The sequence below is a fragment of the Polyodon spathula genome, chromosome 16 (assembly GCF_017654505.1).
Source record: "Polyodon spathula isolate WHYD16114869_AA chromosome 16, ASM1765450v1, whole genome shotgun sequence".
Lineage (NCBI taxonomy): Eukaryota > Metazoa > Chordata > Actinopteri > Acipenseriformes > Polyodontidae > Polyodon > Polyodon spathula.
In genome coordinates, this window is record NC_054549.1 from 32,752,504 (window position 1) to 32,770,814 (window position 18,311).

The following is an 18,311-nucleotide window of genomic DNA, read 5'->3' on the forward strand; positions in this document are numbered from 1 at the left end:
TATTTCTCTTATTATTGTAATTCACTTTTTCATAATTTAGCATTCTTTAATCATCCATCCATTTTCTCTCTAATGCAAGCCAATGAGTTTAAGAAGACGATCCATTTTAAAATCGTCCAATGCTACACAATAACATTGTGACAATTGCAACAGTGGAAGCACTTATTGGCTACACTGTACCAGTGAATTTTGTGTTGTGGCTAATTATAATTAACGCAACTAAAGAGCAATTTTAGGAATAAACAAAAATATGTATTTAAATGGAAGTGTTAAGTACTGTGCAATATTTGTTGTATTATCTTTTGGTTTTATTCTTGGGGAACACTGAGTGGGGAAAATGTTCTGTAAGGAAAGTGTAATTTGTTTGCAGAATCTAATTATTTCTATTGGAGCCTATTGTGGCCGCATGAGGATATAAAATATGCATGCAGTCTTCTAAAAGAGACGTAAGAAAGGAAATGGCAATGTTTGTCATTGAATTTATTATGTTTCTTCACGTTTCTACGTTTAGTACTGTTTGAGTGTTCTTTCTAATATGTGGATGGAAATTATCAGTTATGTGTCTTAAGCAGATTTTATGTTTCTGAAACAAAATTGCTACTCATATTAAAACAGTCTTGATTGTAATGTGCCTCAAGATTCGAAGTGACCAAATGATGAACATGCACATTTGATACAGAGGCGCTATATTCATTACATTTCACACATATTAACCTAAACAGTATCAAAGAAAATGCTCTTTGACCTCAACCCCCAGTGAAAGAAAATAAGGACTTGCCACAAGTAGTAAAAAAAAATAGGTACTCTCACCTTTGCATACTTGTTCAAGAACATTTTATAGTAGGTATGAAAAGAACTCTGTGTTCTGTTGCTCGGTTCCCATAAGAGAGTAGTTCATCTGCATCTTTAGAAACAGAGGATTATTCAGGTCAACCTCTCTGTAATGTCTTTTTCTGCATAAATCACTACCAACGGCTGAAGTGGCCTTTCATACTGTTTGTTCCTGCATGTGGCACACATCTGTGTGAAATGGTTGTATTCAAAGACTGCTGGTATGTTTGAACCGGATAGAGGGCCGCACTTAAAAATAAATAAATAATCATCTTCTCTGCATTTGTTTTTTTTCCAGCATTCAACTCCTGCATAAAGCAAGGGTTGTTTAATGGTAGGCAATAATCTTGCCCGTTTTTGAAAAACTTACCTACAACCTTTTCACACGATGTCGAGTTAATTTTGTTTCATCTCTAGCAGGAAAACCTTTGAATACAGTTTTGCTATGGCATCATAATTGGTGGGGGGCTGTAGCAAGGGCTTTGAGATGAGAATGTGCAGGGAGTTTACAGACAGAATATGTAGACACCTACCCATTTTATGTCTGTATTGGTCCAGTGTTTACATGTTGTGTGCAAAGATGAGTAATACAAAAAGGGAAAACATATGAAATATTGAATGTTAGCTTTTCTTAATTTACTGTTTCCTTATTTTAATGAAAAATGTAATGTAAAAACACGAACAATGAAACATTTAGAAGTTGTTTTATTCCTTTAGTCTGCAAAGATAACCATGATGTTTCCGTATGACTAGATACTTCTCTTCTTGCTCGTTAAAACATAAAACCTTTGCAGTCCTCAAACCGCAGAAAATTACCCAGAGTAAGGAGAGCTAAGGGTGAAAGGTTTCAGTCAGTTCCATTCCAATATATTATTTGATGACTTATGTGACATTTAAATAAGAAAATATAAAGTAATCATTGAGGGCATCACGCTGGGTAACATGCTTGTTCAACAAGATTCTGTCATGTCCTGTCCATGTCACCATGCAGTCAGGCTTTGATTCTCAGGTCTTAGACTGAAGACTTGAAATCTGAAATCAAAGTGGGGTTGTCCAGTGTCTGCATGTCAGAAGGAGTTACAGTTTTGGAAGTTGGTGACCCTGCTGAGAAAAGGGTTGCAGTTAGCTGCTTTACAGCAAAGCTTTCAATTACCATACCTGCTGATTTGGTCTTGACTTTGATTCCTGGTGGTACTACTGCTTTGAATGCAAACTTGTTAACCAGGTCTAGCCCGTGGGTAGGTCTTTACAAAACACATGCCAAATGCTTGGGTAGAATATGTATGTGTACAGTATATGGGATAAGATAGTTGATAATGTTGAATATATGCTGGTGATAAATGTTTATGGTCCTGTTTACTAATACCAAATAAAAATTCAAGTTTAAAACAAATAATATAATCTGTTTTGACATGCTATGGAGAACAGTTTGTTATTGTTTTTTCCAACTTTATGTTGCAGTGTTCAGTTTCTTGTGGGAAAGGACACAAGCACCGCACTGTTTCCTGCATGACCAAAGAAGGCAAACGAATGGAAGATGACGGTTGTAAACATCTTCCCAAACCGAATGTACAAAGAAAATGCAGAGGGGGAAGGTGTCCGAAATGGAAAACGGGAAACTGGGGACAGGTAAGATCCTTACATTTTTTAAATGTTACCTTTCTTTTACAATCAGAAATGCACATTATAGGGTGCTCATTCTCCCATTTAAATGATCTGCTTCGCTGAGATGCATATCTGGTTCAACAAAAGCCCCTCTGTCTATACATAATATATTTGTATTTGCTCTACAACATCAGCAGAAAGGTAAATATGATTCATATAATAGAACTTGGGGCATTGTTTAAAGCACTTAAATTAATTCCTCAACAATTCTCAAAGTGCACATAAATTGTCTGAATGCTATATTTATTTTTCTGAAAATCCTGGTTGTAGGAATATGAATGTCTCAAAGTTAAATAAAGTGTTTCTTTGGTTGGAACTGCTGAGATGCAAAGAGAGGTGTAAATGTTGATCCACAACTAATCATTAAAGATTGCACAACCCTTTAACTGTCTTTTCTCCTTTTTTAGATATTGCTAAAGTGTTGTTTTTTTTTGGTCAGTTTAGTCACCAGTGCATCTTTATTTATTCTTAATTTCTCCATGTCTGCTTACTTTCTCATAAAAAGTTAGACCCTTATGAGATCGTTGTCATTTGAACTGGTCAACTAGTTAATTGATAATTTACTCTAAATTGCTATGGTTTTGTTCTCTGTAAATTAAAAATCAGAATTTCTAAGCAGTGACATGACAAACACTACAAAAAAAGGACAGCGTGGCTCACACAGTTTGAAAAAAATGAGACGTTGCAGCACTGCAGAATAGCGATGTAATCATTCAATCCTTATGTTCTAGGTTGAAGGTTACTTAAAATGTGAACAACATAATTGATAAGCGTGTTGCTGTAACTTACCAGCATTTGGTAGCAGAGAAAAACAAAGAAAGACAGAACCTTTTGGAAACAACCCTGCACCTCCAGAGCCATAGCTGGGAGAGGGGATCTCATTGGGGGCAGAAATTCTGTACATCAGACAAACCACTCATCAAAAGGAGAGTATTTATAGACCAGAATATGAAGTGAGGTCATCCTAGATATACAATAGAAAGGTGGCCTGTTGCCAGGAGCACAGTGGTGCAGGCAGCGGTGCGTAACTAGGGTCTAAAGCATAACAAGGGGGCTACTATCATTGTATCATCAAAGGATGTCAGAGGAGCAGCAGAGAAAAAAAGAAACAGCCAAGGCAAAGTTGGCATCATCAGACAAAAGCGACATGAATTAAGACTGGAAAGATCCATTGATCCGAGGATGTCCTGGGGGAACAGCATGGCATATAGTTTAAAGTATAAATTAATCAGACATTAGAAACAAACAAAAATATGAAATGGCAATTCAAATAATTTAAAAACAATTGCACTTTTGCACTAGATAATTCACTAAAACATTTCTTAGGAATCATGAAATTCTTTGCATTTTGAATACTTACAGCTTGGCAGTATGGGTTGGAAACTTAATTGAAGGGTACAGTGATCTAAATACCAGGGCCTTCCCCAAGCCAGCTCAAAACAAGGCAGAGGCAGTTAGACCAAAAAAGACAATTCTCATCCACACTAGAACTACAATAACATTTGAATCCATATCCATTTAGGGTGTTCATTCACAACTCGATAACAAACTTGCAATAAGAAAAGAGTTCTGTTGGACTCAGTTTGCTAAAGCTTCTTTTACAATCTGTGTGTAGAAAAGTGCTGCCCATGTTATAACCTTCTTAACCAAGTGTAAGACTGCAAAGCCCAATGTTCTGGCTAAATCGCATTCCTTGCACAGTCCCAGAATCTTATCTGGAATAACAAATGCTTGTGGATTCTTAATAACCGAGACAGAACTCAACACTTGTGCTTGCTGTTTTTTGTTTTATTTTTGTCCCTAATAGTTACTCCATTTAATTGTAATTGTCACATGTTAATATCATATTCCCTGGATCTGTTTAGAAATAGCTTCTTTCCTTTCGTTGGCATTTTGCTCCTATGTAAAGTTACAGGTAAGTGGTTGGGCAGGCAGCTTATCAGTATCACAGTGTATTTCATTCCACACGTACTAATGGAATTGTGTTACTTCATCCTCTCCTGCATAAGACAACAGTGATGGAACACTTATTATATTTTACCAGAGGCCAACAATCAAAATACTCTTTACCAAAATACCTTAATACTTTAATCAAAATACCCCCCCCCCCCCCCCCCCCCCCCCCCCCCCCCCCTATGGCCCCATAGTTTGGCAAACCGTTTGGGACATCAATCTGGTCCTTTAGGACCAGGACGTATCATTTTTGAAATAAAAACTGTATAAAATAAATTTAGATATTTATTTAACATCATGTTTTAATGAAACTACAAAATAATATTGTCATAGCAGTAGTACAGTATTCAAAATGTAAAGACAGGTAAAAAAGTAATTCCATGTACCATTTTGCACATGTTTCGTGATATGTTAGGACTATACAATTGTATGTGTAATGTAACTCGTTACAGAGTGTGTAATTGCGTTGCTGCAGTCGGTGTTACCGATTTCTTTGGCTGAAGAAACAGACTTCTCCAAGAACTTGGTACAGTGAATGGAGGATCACGTGCTAGGAAGTTTAAATGAGACTTCGAAGCCGGGGCCCTATTCACTGAGACGTGTCTGGACACGAGTCAGACTCAGAAATAGTCTTATCAGCGGAAATACGACTTTACGCTGGTAAAAAACCATGTTTGGTATTCCTTGTAAGGAACATGACGTCAAATGCCAGTATTATACATAGGTCCATGGGGTTAAACAGGTACCCCAAGTTTTTCCACGTCATAACTCATGAAATGTAACATGTGACACAACCATCCACTTTATTCTTTTATATTCTTTATTTATAAAACAAAGTAAGATCGCTATATTATTGACACACCACCGTCAATCCTTACCAATCCGGGGAGGTACGGCATTGTCATGGGGCCCTAATACTAGTCAGACAGTTACTACCTGTTAAGATCAGTCTGTCAATGGTGGACTTTTTAGGAAAAACTAGTAAAATCATAGCTTGATCACTTTATCACTTAGAAAACCGAAAAAGTGAAGTCTTATAATGTTTTTGTCAACGTGATATTACATAAAATGTTGCACTATAAATTTACATTACAAGTGTCGATCAAGCTCCTCGCTATTTCGACAGACAACCACACTGTTGACGTGAAATACGTTTACGAGAGATGCTGACATAGATAAAGGTAATCTAGACAGGAACTGTCCTTTAGGCAAAGTATTACTACTACTACTAATAATAATGTAGGACCATATATATGAATTGTAATTGTTAAGAAGATGCTTAACTCAGACAAGAATATCAAGATTAGAAAGGCAAGAATCAAACAGCAAGATGTATCTATGTTTTAACACAATTATGTTGTTTTTAACATTGCCTTCCCAAATGTCACATTTTAACGAAATGAGTACTGGAAGAATCATTTTAGAAGTAGTTTAATTTCAGTGCACTGTGCCAGATGACACAAAGTCAGCTTATAGCGAACACAAAACAAAATTAGACTATTTGAAAAACATGTATACAAAACTGATGTACAGTTTTAAAAAAAGCTCTTCTAGTGATTTCCCAATTTTACATAAAAGCTAGCTGTTATTATTATTATTATTATTATTATTATTATTATGTATAACCAGCACATCAAGGTTAAGGCAGTAAGTGTAAAATTGAATCTTACCTTCATTATCTACCTGTGCAGTGCTCTTTAACGTGTGGGAGAGGTACGCAGCAGCGAGAGGTATCCTGTCAGATTGGAAACCAAAAGACTTCAGCAGGAGAGACTGAGTGCACCCAGTCGGCCAGACCCCCATCCATCCAGCCTTGTCAGGCAATGGAGTGTCTTGCGGTTTACAGCTGGAAAGCAGAGGAATGGCAAGAAGTAAGCACAGGGGCTGTGGTAGGCAGACCATGTCCTTTTCAAAATAAACAAGTGCTGACATGCAGTAGTGTCATGTTACTGATTGTGAGAAGTGTGAGCTGTGAACCTGGATCAGACGACTGACTGCTTCCAAAGAGTTTTGTCAGATGGCCAGTGGAGCTCCAGCCTTAGCTGCTCAGGAGGGAGGGAGGGAGTTCAGGGGTACTAGTTTGCAGATGATGAAAATCATGATGATTTTTCTCCATTTTGTTTTACTTATATAATTTGAGGTAGTAACATTGTTGCAATAATGAAAGTAGCAATACATGCCAAACTACTTAACAGATTAAATTATTTTTATATGGATTATTATAGGGCAGAATCAAAAACTGGAATGTTTCAAATCAATAAATAAATAAATAACCTGCAGCTTTATAATCTTACCTATCTTTGTGATTAAACTATGACGTTTACAGCGAACCAGAATAAACCAATTGTAATTATTATACTTTACAACACTTTTAGAGAGGGCTATAGAAAAAAAAGGTCTCACAGTTTGAGGAAACATTTGCCTAGAATTGTATCACAAAATATTTTATTAAAATTGTATAGAAAAAAATGTACAGTTGGCCCTAAAACTAGGTCACCAAACAGCATAAAAGTACTTACCAGTCTAATGAGTCCAGAAACCAGCCTCCAAATAACATGTCAATCCACCTCAGTGTCCCACTCAACAGCTGGAGGTAATTATGAAACCCTGTTGTGGAAGGTGCATTTTAGATGGGTCACGCTGCTTTCCTAAGGGTTTCCAGGGCTCCACGCTGTACTGGGTGAATGCTGTGGAAACTTATAACATGTGAAAGACATGATTCCAAGAAATAGGTCCTGGTATTCTTGCCAGTTAATTAGTCTTTTCTTTGGTGGAAGCAGCTGTAATGCAATGCAGATGTTGTCGGTTTTGAATTCCCCCTGCATGCTTGGACACACATGTTCAGTCTGTTTTGTAAAAATCTGGTGTATTTTCTTGCTCCTTGATAAAATAACTAGCACGCCTGCTTTAAAGGCACACTGTATTGTAAGCACATTAAGTGGTAACTTGCCAAACTACACCCCCCCCCCCCCCCCCACATGTTTATTTTTTGTATTAGTTTTTGTTTAATGTCAAGTTCAAGCACCAAATTTTTTTGTGACTATAATGTGTAATGGCACTTAACGTTAACCAAATAGGAAAATATGTACATTGTCCTATACTGTATCATTTAGCTGTCTGACTTGTGCTATTGCTAGTTTATTCATTAACTTTCAATTGCAATACCATTTTTTAATACCAAAGTAAATCTGAACAATGATATGTTTTGTAAAGTCTTATTTAGTGTACCAGGGTAGTGGACCAAGATCAATAACATATTTTTTGCAGCAACATTTATTTAATGCTATTTGTGAATACTATTGACATTTATAGAGCGTGTTAATAATTATGGGCAACCCTTATTGCTATAGAGTACAGTACCACATTTCCACATAAAATACAAATAAGAACATCTAATCAAAGCTACTGAATTTCAAGCACAATTTAATTAATCTGTGACTATAAATCATTTAATGGTAGAATATGTTTATCAAATAAGTTTTTTGTTTCTTTTAGTTTCACTACATAATTGCAAAGTTGTATTGTGTCAAAAGAGAAACGTAATCCAGACCAGTTGGCACACAGACAGGCTCTCCTGACGTCAGGCGCTTACATCTCTAAAGATCATATCCGCTGTTTGGAACAGCACATTGATCTTGATTTATGGTTTGTTGTACAGCGAAACTGAAGTAGTGATGCACTTTAAAGCTTGTTGAGATGAAATAGGCAACACAGACGTAGGTAAGGTAATAGCATTTTACGAGGGCTCCGTCTCTTCCTGCTGTGTAAGATGTGCTGAGAATACTGGAATGCAACAGTTACATTGGGAAATATCTATAATGCATCTAAGCCAGCTTTTAATTACAGTTTGTTAAAATCAACCTATAATGAGTTAAAGTCATGGTTTTCTCAAATTTGTGTTAATCTAGGTCGTGTTGAGGCTGGTTGCTAGACTCTAGAAGGGAACAAACCTGCTTACTAAGTGCAGATTCTTTGGCACATGCTGTGTGGCCCCTTAAAAAAGTGTACCATAATAGTAAAAGCATGGTAAAGTTTAGGTAAGCATTGTAAAGCTCAGAGAGGTATGGTAAAGCATATTAAAAAACAAGGCAAACCATAGTAAACTATAGTTAATGCATAGGTTAACCATGAGAAAAGCATGGGAAAACTGCAAAATCAGTGTTAAACTTTTTTTTAAGGTCAGAAAACATTGCTTTTTAATAAAAAAATAAATACATAAATAAATACAAACTGTGATTTAATCTCATAATATTAATATCTGTAAATTGAATCCACTACAAGTAATGTGTATTTCACTTGTTTTAGTGCTCTAAAACATGTGGCTCTGGAACCAGATATCGCAAGGTGGTCTGCCATGATCACGGTAAGAAAGAAGTGAATGAGATGTACTGCAATACCAACAAGAGACCTGCTGCCATAGACAGCTGCAATACACACCCGTGTGACTTTATCTGGATTACAGGCGCGTGGTCGGAGGTGAGACTGTTTGAAATGTAACAGGTTCATTTGGACGATTGTGAGTGGGGAGTCTTAGGAGTTCCAGCACTGGAACTCCTTGATAGATAAGAGTTAATGGAGTGCTTGAGAAGAGTTCCATAACAGAAATCCTACATTTTTAATGTTGCTACAAGGATGATTTAGGTCATGTTGATTGTGGTTGAATTGCTGCTGTTAAAGTCATTTTAAACAGCAAGGCCAGCTGACTAATAATGTACAGAAATAAGAGTGGCTGTAGTTGCAGTGGAGCAAGCAATTCAGAAAATAAGGCAGAAATACTAGAGATGACACACTGAATGATGGTAGAAACACTTTGGCATTAAGGATTCTGTGTAGGCATACATTTGTATTTGTCTTTATATTACATGTTGCTCTGGAGTTGACAACTGTGTCACTTTGTATTGTCCCAGTGTTCGGTCAGTTGTGGCCAAGGATACCAGAGAAGACTTGTTTCTTGCAGTGAAGTTTACAGTACTAAGGACCAATATGAATATGGGTATCAGGCCATGTCTAATTGCCCTGGTATTCCACCAACCAGCGTTCAAGCCTGTAACCCTGGGGAGTGCCCTGCACCTGAATCCTGGAGAGTAGGAAACTGGGGGCTTGTAAGTGTATTAATTCATTTTACCCTACTGATTGCAATGGTAATCCTGCTCTATACAATGGGATCTGCAGGTGTACAGTATTTAGCTGAGGAGCCAGTTATGCAAAGCTACCATCTGTGGGATTATGACTGAATGCATTCAAGAAACTCAAAGTCCTCCCTAAACATTTATTTTGTAAATGATGTTTATGTTGGGTTACAGTTTTTTGACTGACTAGCCCATGGGGTCAATTGATCGAAATGCTGGCATATCTAAAAACCACTAACATAAATAAATAAGACCCTCTCTGGCATGTTGCATATTGTTGCAGAAATGCCCTAAAGAGACCCACATGTTCTGTTAGATGTTTGATTTTCATAACCTTGAAGTTTTCATTATTTCAGTGGTATTATTTACATCTGCCGCTGTTCATATCAATTGAATAGACCCATCTGTGTTTGTTGGTTTAGTTCAGTAATATATTTGCATGTATAAATGTTTTTTTCATGCTAAAAATGGACCCAATATTGCAATTTGCACACCCCATTTACGTTTATTGGGTTATTTTCATGTTATTCAATGTTTGGTTTATAGGACTTCTTAAATCAGATGCGCACAGACACATGCTATACTGTTTAAAGACACATGTTAATTGAAAAGTGTGCGTGTGTTTTTATTTTATTATTGAAGTGCTCAGCAACCTGTGGAGAAGGTGTGATGCAGAGGACAGTCCAGTGTTTAACAGCCGATGATCAAACCAGCAATCGCTGTCAGTTAAGCACTCGACCAGAGGAAATCAGAGTGTGTCAAAACCTTGACTGTGAGTAGAAAGACAGTCCGCAATTACCAGTACATTTAATAAAGGTCTTCTGATGGTAATGGTGAGTATTCATTGGTTTCCATTTCTCATTTCAAATTTAAGGTGAATTACCCAAGAGCTGCAGCGATATACAAAGACTAAAAGGTTTTCTTGAAGATGGTGAACACTTGCTGAATATTCAAGGAAAAGCTGTGAAGGTGAGTTATATTTTATCAACAAATATAACATGAGATCTTTTCGTTGCTACGTTGGTGTCACATGTATGCTTTATCCCTAATAAGTGAGTGGGCAGTAGATATAGTCTTAATTACCCCAACAAGTGTTCAAACAGAGAAGATCAACACCTGGATGAAAGACATCTGTTCTTCATACTAACTTACTAAAAGGCTAAGTAACAAATCTGATCAGCACTGCTTACAATTACTAACACCCACAAGGAGAAAAAGGTGGGTTTTATTCCTCGGTTACTTGGACATTAAGGTTACAGTAATATGTTATTGAGCCACAAAGAGAATAAAATATCAAAGGTCTTTTACATGGCTAGTATTTGGGGGAATATCTCGACCGTTGCTTATTTTACTGGTAATAATCTGTTTTGTGTGCTGCTGAATCCGCAGTTTTTAAATCTCGAGTCTCAGAGCTTACATATTTACTGAATTTCGTTGTGTCTGCTTTAGATTTATTGTGCTGGAATGCAGACAGAAAGTCCAAGGGAGTATGTAACGCTTGTGATTGGTGAAAATTTCTCTGAAGTATTTGGCTTTAGGTAAGAAGCACTTCAAGGTGCAATTTATTACTATAAGATCTCTGAGGCAGTAATCCAGTCCAATATTTACTGTTGAAATGCCTGTTTGATTTAGACTCAACAATCCCACTGAGTGCCCCTACAATGGTAGCAGGAGGGAGGACTGTAACTGCAGAAGAGACTACACTGCAGCCGGATTCTCCTCCTTCAGCAAAGTAAGGATGGACCTCCACAAAATGCAAATAATAAGTGAGTAAAAACAGGATCTTCCCCATAATACCTTTTTACCTGCAAGCACACTTTAAACACGGTTTTGTCAGTTTAGTTCTGCCTTTACTGCTCGCATTCATCTTGGATGAAAATGTAGTTTTCTGCCCATAGAACAAACATACTGTTTCTGTCAAACCAACTTGGGAAAAGGTAAATATGGTGTGGCAAACAAAAGACCTAAGACCTTCAGTGAATGTGTGGGGTGGTCTGCACTCAAAAAGTCAAAGAATTCACATCTGGAAAGGTTGTTGTGTTAATATATACTTGTGTGGGGCATTTAAATGTATGGCCTTACAAAATGTAAAACGCTTAATGGCTTAATCACCCCACTTTTGGAAAATGATGTGTAATTACCCCCCTTTCCATTACATTTAACCTATGTTATGGATTTCACCATGAATCAAAATCAAACAAATTAGTTGTGTACCCAATTCTGAGAGTCCTGCTGCTCCTGGGGTGAAAGGAGAAGAAGCCAGTCTTTGTTTGAAAACAATATTTGAAATAGGAAATACTTATTTAAGAGTATGTAACTTGTGTACATGGAATGGGTATTGATGTTTGATGCACTGCCATTACGGGTTCTGTCCCCTGACAGTAAGATTGGATGAGGGTAAAAGCAAAATAACTATAAATTCAGACGTGCCTGGCTCTTTTGCATAGTGGCTAAGATGCTCACTTGTGGTATGCAAGGTTGCCAGTTCACACACAGTCTCCACCCTGTTACATACCTATTAAGAAAACATGTACTTTGTTCAGGTTGAGGACTATGATTTGAAAAAAAAAGTATTTTGGTGAGACAAGTATATAAAAATGATTTCCTACGTTTGGAAGGTAAAATGGCTGGCTGTGCAATTCCTAATAAAAAATATATTTCCTCGTATTGATAGTGCAGAACATTGTAATTAAAGCTTCAATGGGTCACAGATGTATTTGTTAATTTAAACAGCAGTTATGGCTCATAAGGTTATCAGAGTTCGAAATCAGTTTCCATTCCCCCAACATTTGACGAAGACTGTAATTATATTAAAGTATTTGGGACTCTGAAATCAAGGTTAGCTATTACCTAACATGGAAAACAATTTAAAATATGTTTAGCACACTGATTTATGAAGACTCTTTACCATTTTTAAAGGCAGAGAATGGCTGACTTTATTTGTTGTTGCCAGTGATCTTATGGTTTTAAGTTGGGCAATTTACAGTATGGAGCTGTGATCACTCTGCTTATGCTGTAAGTGTTAACTTGGTTCTATTCTAGTCCAAGATCAGGAGACCTGGTAATTGTTTTGCATTAGTAAAGTCAGCTTGTTTTTGTGCTGTAAGTGTGTTAAGATATTTAAGTTTGAGGTTGTTTAGATGTTGACCAGCTGTTTTGATATTCTCAGCCACAGACTGGCAGTTTGCACATACCAGGGAAGGTCACCATGTTCCTTTTGCAACAGCTGGAGACTGCTACAGCGCTGCCAGGTGTCCTCAGGTATGTGGAATAAGTCATGAAGGATACACAGCATGTGACGTACACAGAGCTCTAACCAGGGCTGACATTCTACCGAGGTCAAACTTAAATAACAGAAATCCACAACATTAAAATCAATCTATATCGCCTCGCCGGCACGGCTCAACAGGCATATGAAAAATACAGTTACCTTTACTTTTTAAACCTCGCCTTACTGACTCAGACTCTTATAGCAACTTAATCAATACAAATAAAATAACCGCTGATTCAGCGCCGAAATATGAACATTCTCATTGGATGCTTATGTGCTCAACTGATCCAATCACCTAATGAAATCAATGTTTTTTGCAAAACTGTTTTACTATTCAACCTCAAAATTTATGTTATACGACAAATCAACAGAGAAAGTTAAGGAGTCTGTATGTACTTTTCCCGAATTTTTACATGAGCATCAGCTTTTATAATGCATGTAGAGGCAACTGTGGACAGGACCTTGGTGTCCTCATAGCTAGTTATGGACATGGGTAGTAGAAAGTAGTAGAGTAGTGTTATCTGTTAACTGTAACTGTAAACTGCATACTTCAATATTGCACCATGTTTTCACCTGCTTTCACTCTGCTTCTCTACACTTTACCATGCTTCCCTTACCAACCCCACTAAACATCCTTTTATGGTTGTTCTAGTTCTGTTTCAAAAGCCTTTACAAGATAATGCAATGCTGTGATTGTCTTCTCTGAATGGATACCCATATAAAGCAAACAAATCTACCTCAATATTAAATACCTCAAGCTAAAGTCAGCTGAAGAAAGTTAAGAATGCATGAGAATCAGCATCTGCACTTCTGCTTTTCAAACATTTGTGTTCAATGTAATGATGGGATTTGCTTTCTGAGGGAAATTGTATAGATATAAGGTAGACTGTGCTTGAGGCAAGCTTTGTTCTCCACTGAAACACATCCACTGAATGTCTGCAAACACAGGCTTGGCTTGACTCAGCCCAGTGTAGAATCTGCAAGGCTTCCTTTTGTATTCTACCCTCTCACAGCCACCATATTCTATTATCTAGAATACTATTACCTGACTATACTATGCACCTTAATATAGCACCCAGCTTGCATATAACATACAGATATTCTCCTCAACAGTCGTAAAAGGCTGTAGGTAATAGTCTGAAATGATGATAAATGGTTGCAGCTGGCTCTGCTTGTTTTTTAGACTTGGTTGTTGAATTTGGGATTATTATACACCCAAGTGAGTGAATTGCAGCATCTTCTTCTCAGAGCTGTAATTTTAATATATGATGTGTTTATTTGTATCATAAGAATCACTGAAAAGCATCAGGATTTAAAGTTACAGGTAGTGTATAAACTATATTTCATATACTACAATTTGTTTGTTTTTTTAAATAGGTTTTAATGTTTTATTTATTTTAAGGTTTTAAAATCTTATTGCTGCTGTGAGTCCTGTCTACACAGACTCTGAGGCCTAGTGAAAAAATAAGCCTCAATTAAGTACATTTTGAAAGCCTGGCCCTAAAACAACTCTGCTGCCCCCTAATGGAATTTATGTAGAACAACCAAATGCTGTCACTGCAGATTAACCTGGTTGTTGTGGATGTAAATCCTAACTAAATACATTTTATTTAACACAGGATATAATTAGGAGTTTAAGAAAACAAATAACCCAACCCAAGAGAATGTTTATAAAAAGTTGTAAAAGCATTCCTTAAATAAAGTGTGAGTAACAAATATTTAATGAAATGGGCCTGCTTCTTTTTGTACATTTTTGTACATTGTACAGAATTGAATTAGTTTTTTCCTGTATTTTTAGGGTCGTTTCAGTATCAACCTGTCTGGCACAGGGCTTCAGGTGGCTGAAGAAACTCAATGGATTTCTCAAGGGAATTACGCAGTGGCTGATATACACAAATCAGCGGTAAGAGATTGAAACATAAAATAAATACTTGATTTCTTTCATGCTTCAGTAGATCCGACAGTTATGTCCCAGAGAAAGAAATGTCTCATTTTACACCTAGAAGCTTGGTAGCTCTATCTTGATTATTTTTACAGCTGTATTAATCAACATAAAAAAACAACTCTCATTAAACCATAACTCACAGTCCTTTGTTTTCAGCTTGGATAAATGCATCATCGTATAACCTTATAGCAGGAAGTAACTGTGGAAAAGAAGTACAGAGTATTGAATGTGCCGTCTTGTGGCTTCCTGTGAGCAAAAGTGAAAATAAAAACACCAGACCCTATAGGATGTGTGTGAGTTATGATCTGTGAATGAAGAGGTGGAAAATAGTGCAAGGAACAAGGAATCTGAATTCAGTTGACATATTCCTATGTTGAAGTTATTATATAAATGTATCTTTGCATTACCTGTGCATATTTGACCACACCAATTATTGAATGTAATTTTATCCAATAAATAAGTGTTTTAAACATTGTTCTACCCACCTCTGACTGCTTAGAAAGGGACATGCCTCAGGCTCAGCCTTACTGTGTACCTTCAGTCATAGGTCAGGTTATGTGTAACAGCTTCTCTGTCTGAAGGATCATTTATCGACATCCACAGGCATTCACAGTAACTGTTGCTAAGGTTTCAGTTGAATTAAACCACCCAACAAAAATATCCAATGAGAGTTACTGAAAGAAAGAAAACCTGAATCTAAAGGGGTGTCTAATTCTGAGAAAAAATACATTTAAAAAGCCATCGTTAATACAAAATGTGTTCTCCAGCATAACAAATACAGGAAGGCTTAGTTTAGTTTTCAGCTATGCAAAAAAAGTATGCTTGTTCGCTGAATTTGTTTTTTTGTTGTTTGTTTAATTTATAAATTCTTCATTGTAATTGTCATAATTGCTGGCTTCCACTCACAGTTCATATACAATTACTATGTGCAACACAATTAAAAACAAAGACTACTGAAACCCATTCCACATTTCACCTATACCAGCCACCAAATGTGAATAATGCAGAGCTTGTTTGATCCAGGCTGCATACTGAAAAAGTTTTAGGAAGCAAAAGCCCACAAAGTATTTGAACATTAATCCCTTAGGGCTCCCAGCTATCCAATTAGGTGGAAAGACAGCCAGGTCTGTGCACTGAACTAAAGCAGATTATGCAAGTTAAGTGGAACCCTTGATTCAGAATGTTTTTGGCAGATGTCCACTAATCTTAATTTATTTCAGCATCTGATTTGAAATAATTGAAAATAAAGTGGACTGTTTAGAAATAGGTGTGGTCGTTTAGTTTCCATCAGAGTAGCACTGTTCTGAGATACTTAACATACTTTGTCAAGCAACTATTTCAACAGGGTCCAACTGACCGGGTTAGAAACTCAACAAATAGCAGAGGCAAGTTTTAGTGTAGCCATTGGGCAGAGAACCAAGTCTGCTCATTTCCTCAAACTTTCCCTTGAGATCTTTTGATTCCTTAAAGTTCTGCTTTGGGGAAACTTGGCATAATGAGCATTGAAAGAAAAGAGTTAACTGACTGTCTTTCTCATGGTAATCAGCTAAAATGCTTCTTTTGGCAGGAGAAAAGAAAAAAAAAAGTCTTCTTAAAAACAAGATGATGCATCGTTGCCAATCTGTCCTGGTATCTTCACTGACTAACCGCCAAAAAAAAGTGTATTAACAGCAGCTAGTTCTGTTATTTAAAGTCACCCCCATGAAAATGTATTTTCATGAACTTCGCCACAACCTGACGATAACTGATTACCAGCCTGCATACAGCCAAACTGACAGGAACTGCAGTAGAGCCTTCCTGAACATATTGTAAATGTGACATAAACATTGTGTCCTCATTGTGTCATGGACATTGTAGACTGCCAGTAGTTACTGGGTAGGTGGAACAGCTTCTCAGTGTAATTTGAGATCCCTGCTCCATTTAGCTGAGGAGGTCAGCTTTCATGTTCACTGCAGTTGCTTTGAGTTGGAGCTGTAAGAGATTTTAATTAGTTAGAAGTATTAGGTTATTTGGTTAATTTCTGTCACTATAAGAAAAGAAAAATCTGATTTATATTCATACTGTGATGTATTATTTCTTCAGAGAATTTAAGTTATCGTAACATTTTTTGTTACGATACCTCTAGTGTCTAAAGTTAATGTTAATAAACATTAATAATAATCTCACACACACACACACACACACACACACACACACACACACACACACACACACATATATATATATATATATATATATATATATATATATATATATATATATATATATATATATATATATATATATAATATATATATAATATATATCTATATTAATTTTCATTAAAAACTTTTAAGGTTTATCCCAAAGGGCCTCAATTAAATGGAGATCCAGTAACTGGACATTTTAAGCAGGGCAGTGTACAAAACTGCTTGCTGTGCATTTCAAACCTGTTCCTGACATCTCTGTATCGATGCATAACAAGCACTGTGGGCTGAACTGCATCTGCTATGATATTTAGGTATAACTGTCAAGTAACCTTGGTCTACCCAATTGACTTATCTTAATCTAGCCCTGTAGGGATAAACTTTACTGATATCCCTGGGCAAGGTGACCCAAGCTTACAACGCTGCAGTCTGTTTGAGCCTTTACAACAGGGGTCTCTAGCCTTGGTCCCAGAGAGCCCCAATAATGCAGGTTTATAGGTGTCTTTATGACTAATTAAGCCAATAATGGGTTCAATTAAGTAGCTAAGAGCTCGGTTGAAACGAAAACCAGAAGACCCCGTAGCTTTCCAGGACCCCTTCTTTAAAAGATAAAGGATCTTGGTTAGGTTTATTCCACTCTAAAATCTTATTCCACTCTAAAAAAAGGATGGCTAATCTAAATTACTTATGTTAGAGACCCAATTGGCAGATTATGCAGGTAATTGGCAACACTGAGCCAAAATATAAATGTTTGACATCAAAGGCAACACCAGTAAAACATGTTGAAATTATAAAAGGTCTCACACAGGATGTATTTAATAGTTTTTAAATACAGTGTGTAATGTCATAGCCCCTACTGTGACTAAACCTGTGTGAAATCTGTGGATATTTGACACCATTGTGTAGCGTTAGAGGAATTCTATTTACCATTTAGGATGTGACTCCTTTTGTCTCCACAGGATGGCAGCAGAGTGACAGGGAAATGTGGAGGATACTGTGGGAAATGCACTCCCTTTTCTGGAACAGGCTTCCGTGTTGTAGCAAAAGGTTAGCTTTTCTTTTTTTCTGAAGATTGTCCACATTTTTCATACTAGAATAGTTTTTTCTCTTTTGATTTCAAATTATTTTTCCATAACTAAATAGCCATTGTCTGCGCTTAATCCAATTGAAGACTCATTTATAGAGTTAGGAATATCCATGTTTTGGTATTATATTTCTAATACATGTTTCACACTTTCTTTCAGGAGCTTTTTAAGTTCTGATCTTCGGGAGGTGCTGAGGCAAAATGAAGATAAAAATATATATTACCTCTGATGCCTGCACTGTGTACA

The 18,311-nt window shown here is 36.7% G+C and overlaps 1 protein-coding gene across 1 annotated transcript in view; it reads left to right on the forward strand.

The window, feature by feature from the left end:
* Positions 1 to 18,311, forward strand: part of LOC121329340 (A disintegrin and metalloproteinase with thrombospondin motifs 9-like) — a 44,065-nt gene extending 25,754 nt beyond the window's left edge. Inside the window, exons 29-40 of the mRNA XM_041274898.1 lie at positions 2,293 to 2,460; positions 6,141 to 6,320; positions 8,755 to 8,925; positions 9,357 to 9,551; positions 10,221 to 10,350; positions 10,453 to 10,547; positions 11,028 to 11,116; positions 11,211 to 11,344; positions 12,748 to 12,839; positions 14,648 to 14,752; positions 17,940 to 18,027; positions 18,225 to 18,311. Coding sequence (XP_041130832.1) covers positions 2,293 to 2,460; positions 6,141 to 6,320; positions 8,755 to 8,925; positions 9,357 to 9,551; positions 10,221 to 10,350; positions 10,453 to 10,547; positions 11,028 to 11,116; positions 11,211 to 11,344; positions 12,748 to 12,839; positions 14,648 to 14,752; positions 17,940 to 18,027; positions 18,225 to 18,235 — 1,458 coding nt within the window. The 3' untranslated portion in view covers positions 18,236 to 18,311. The remainder of the gene's footprint in view (positions 1 to 2,292; positions 2,461 to 6,140; positions 6,321 to 8,754; positions 8,926 to 9,356; positions 9,552 to 10,220; positions 10,351 to 10,452; positions 10,548 to 11,027; positions 11,117 to 11,210; positions 11,345 to 12,747; positions 12,840 to 14,647; positions 14,753 to 17,939; positions 18,028 to 18,224) is intronic.